Raw genomic sequence first — 1,418 nt, 5'->3', positions numbered from 1 at the left:
GAAAGGGGACTGCTCTGTTGGAGGTGCTCTCAGAGGCTGGCTGAGGCCTCAGATGCCGGCTAGCCCAGCAGCACTGTGGCCCCTGTGCTCACCCTGCGGCTCCAAGGGGCGCTGCTGGCCAGCGGGAAGGCATCTCAGCACAGCTGCTGGCGGCTCGGGTCTGTGGCTCAAGGGTCTAGCTGCTCTCCTGCTCTGGGCATTCATGGTCTTTCAGGACGTCTTCAGACAGCCTCTCAAAATGCTTCAGATAAGATGTTACATTTAAGCACAATTTAACCATTGTATATTGAGTAGACTTTAAAAAGAAAAAAGAAAAAAAACACTTACAAAAGAATATAACAAAATACCGGAACAGAAAAAGAAGTGAACAGACTAGAAACGAGGTGTGAAGTCCTCACTGTGTGTCTTTGGGGGGCTTCCTGTCCGTCTCCCTGGCAGGTCTCAGCGTGGATCGCCCCTGTGCCAGAGCCATAAAGGTCGACTGTCCGTACCCCCTGTCCCAGGTCACAGCCCGAAACAGTGTGGTGTGGGCGCTGACTGAACAGAGAGCCCTCCTGTACCGGGAGGGCGTGAGCAGCTTCTGTCCTGAAGGGGAGCAGTGGAAATGTGACATCGTCAGGTATCAGCGGGGAGGAGCTGGGACCCCTTCAGCGGCTGGTTTGTCCCACCCCCGTTCTTGTCAGGGGGCTCCCCTTTCCTGGACACAGCTGGTTCCCTGAAGGTTTCCATGGTTACAGTGTTCTCTGCAGCCGGCAGGGCCAGTTTGAGCAGCCTGACCTTGGAGACGTCCCGTGCCAGCCTCTGACCAGCACGCTGGACGTTGGGTCAGAGCTCAGCTTTTAAAAATGCTGCTGCCTCTTGTGTAACCTGGAGCGTCCCGCAGTCACAAGTCTCCTGACCGGCTCTTTGCAGAACAGCCCAGTGTCGGGCGTTTCTGTTTAGAACCTCAGATGGTTTAGTAAGGCCAAATATTTTTCTTCATTATCATCCTAGTCAATTGAAACTGATCTCTGAATTGTAATTTATTTGGTTACATTATGCCATTTAAATTTTTAATTACAGAATTGCTATCAAATCATTTTGCTAATGTGAAGTTATTAACAGTCCTTAGAAAAATGAGATTAGGATATTCTTGGTTTGATTTAGCAACCCAGCAAACTTGAGTGAGTCACTATTGTGAGCCAGACTGCTGGGCTGGGTGTGCAGAGATGACTCAGCCATAGCCCTGCCCTCACGGGCCATCACGGAGCTCCGAGTCTGGGGGCCAGTGACTGACCAAGCCCAGTTAGTGCAAATGGTCCTAAACCAGAGAGCAGGGCACGGAGCACGGAGCACGGAGGGCGCCTTGGCTCCACCGGCAGAGGCTGGGCCTCGAGGCTGGTGAGGGCGTCACCAGATGGGCGGGCGGGGAGGGGCAC

The 1,418-nt window shown here is 53.2% G+C and overlaps 1 protein-coding gene across 1 annotated transcript in view; it reads left to right on the top strand.

Annotated features, from left to right (window-relative positions):
• TECPR2 (tectonin beta-propeller repeat containing 2) overlaps positions 1 to 1,418 on the top strand; it is an 88,245-nt gene that overhangs the window by 45,420 nt on the left and 41,407 nt on the right. The window contains exon 13 of the mRNA XM_019639211.1: positions 439 to 716. Coding sequence (XP_019494756.1) covers positions 439 to 716 — 278 coding nt within the window. The remainder of the gene's footprint in view (positions 1 to 438; positions 717 to 1,418) is intronic.

The sequence above is a fragment of the Hipposideros armiger genome, unplaced genomic scaffold (assembly GCF_001890085.2).
Source record: "Hipposideros armiger isolate ML-2016 unplaced genomic scaffold, ASM189008v1 scaffold_43, whole genome shotgun sequence".
Taxonomy (NCBI): Eukaryota; Metazoa; Chordata; class Mammalia; order Chiroptera; family Hipposideridae; genus Hipposideros; species Hipposideros armiger.
This window is presented reverse-complemented; position numbering and strand designations above follow the sequence as displayed.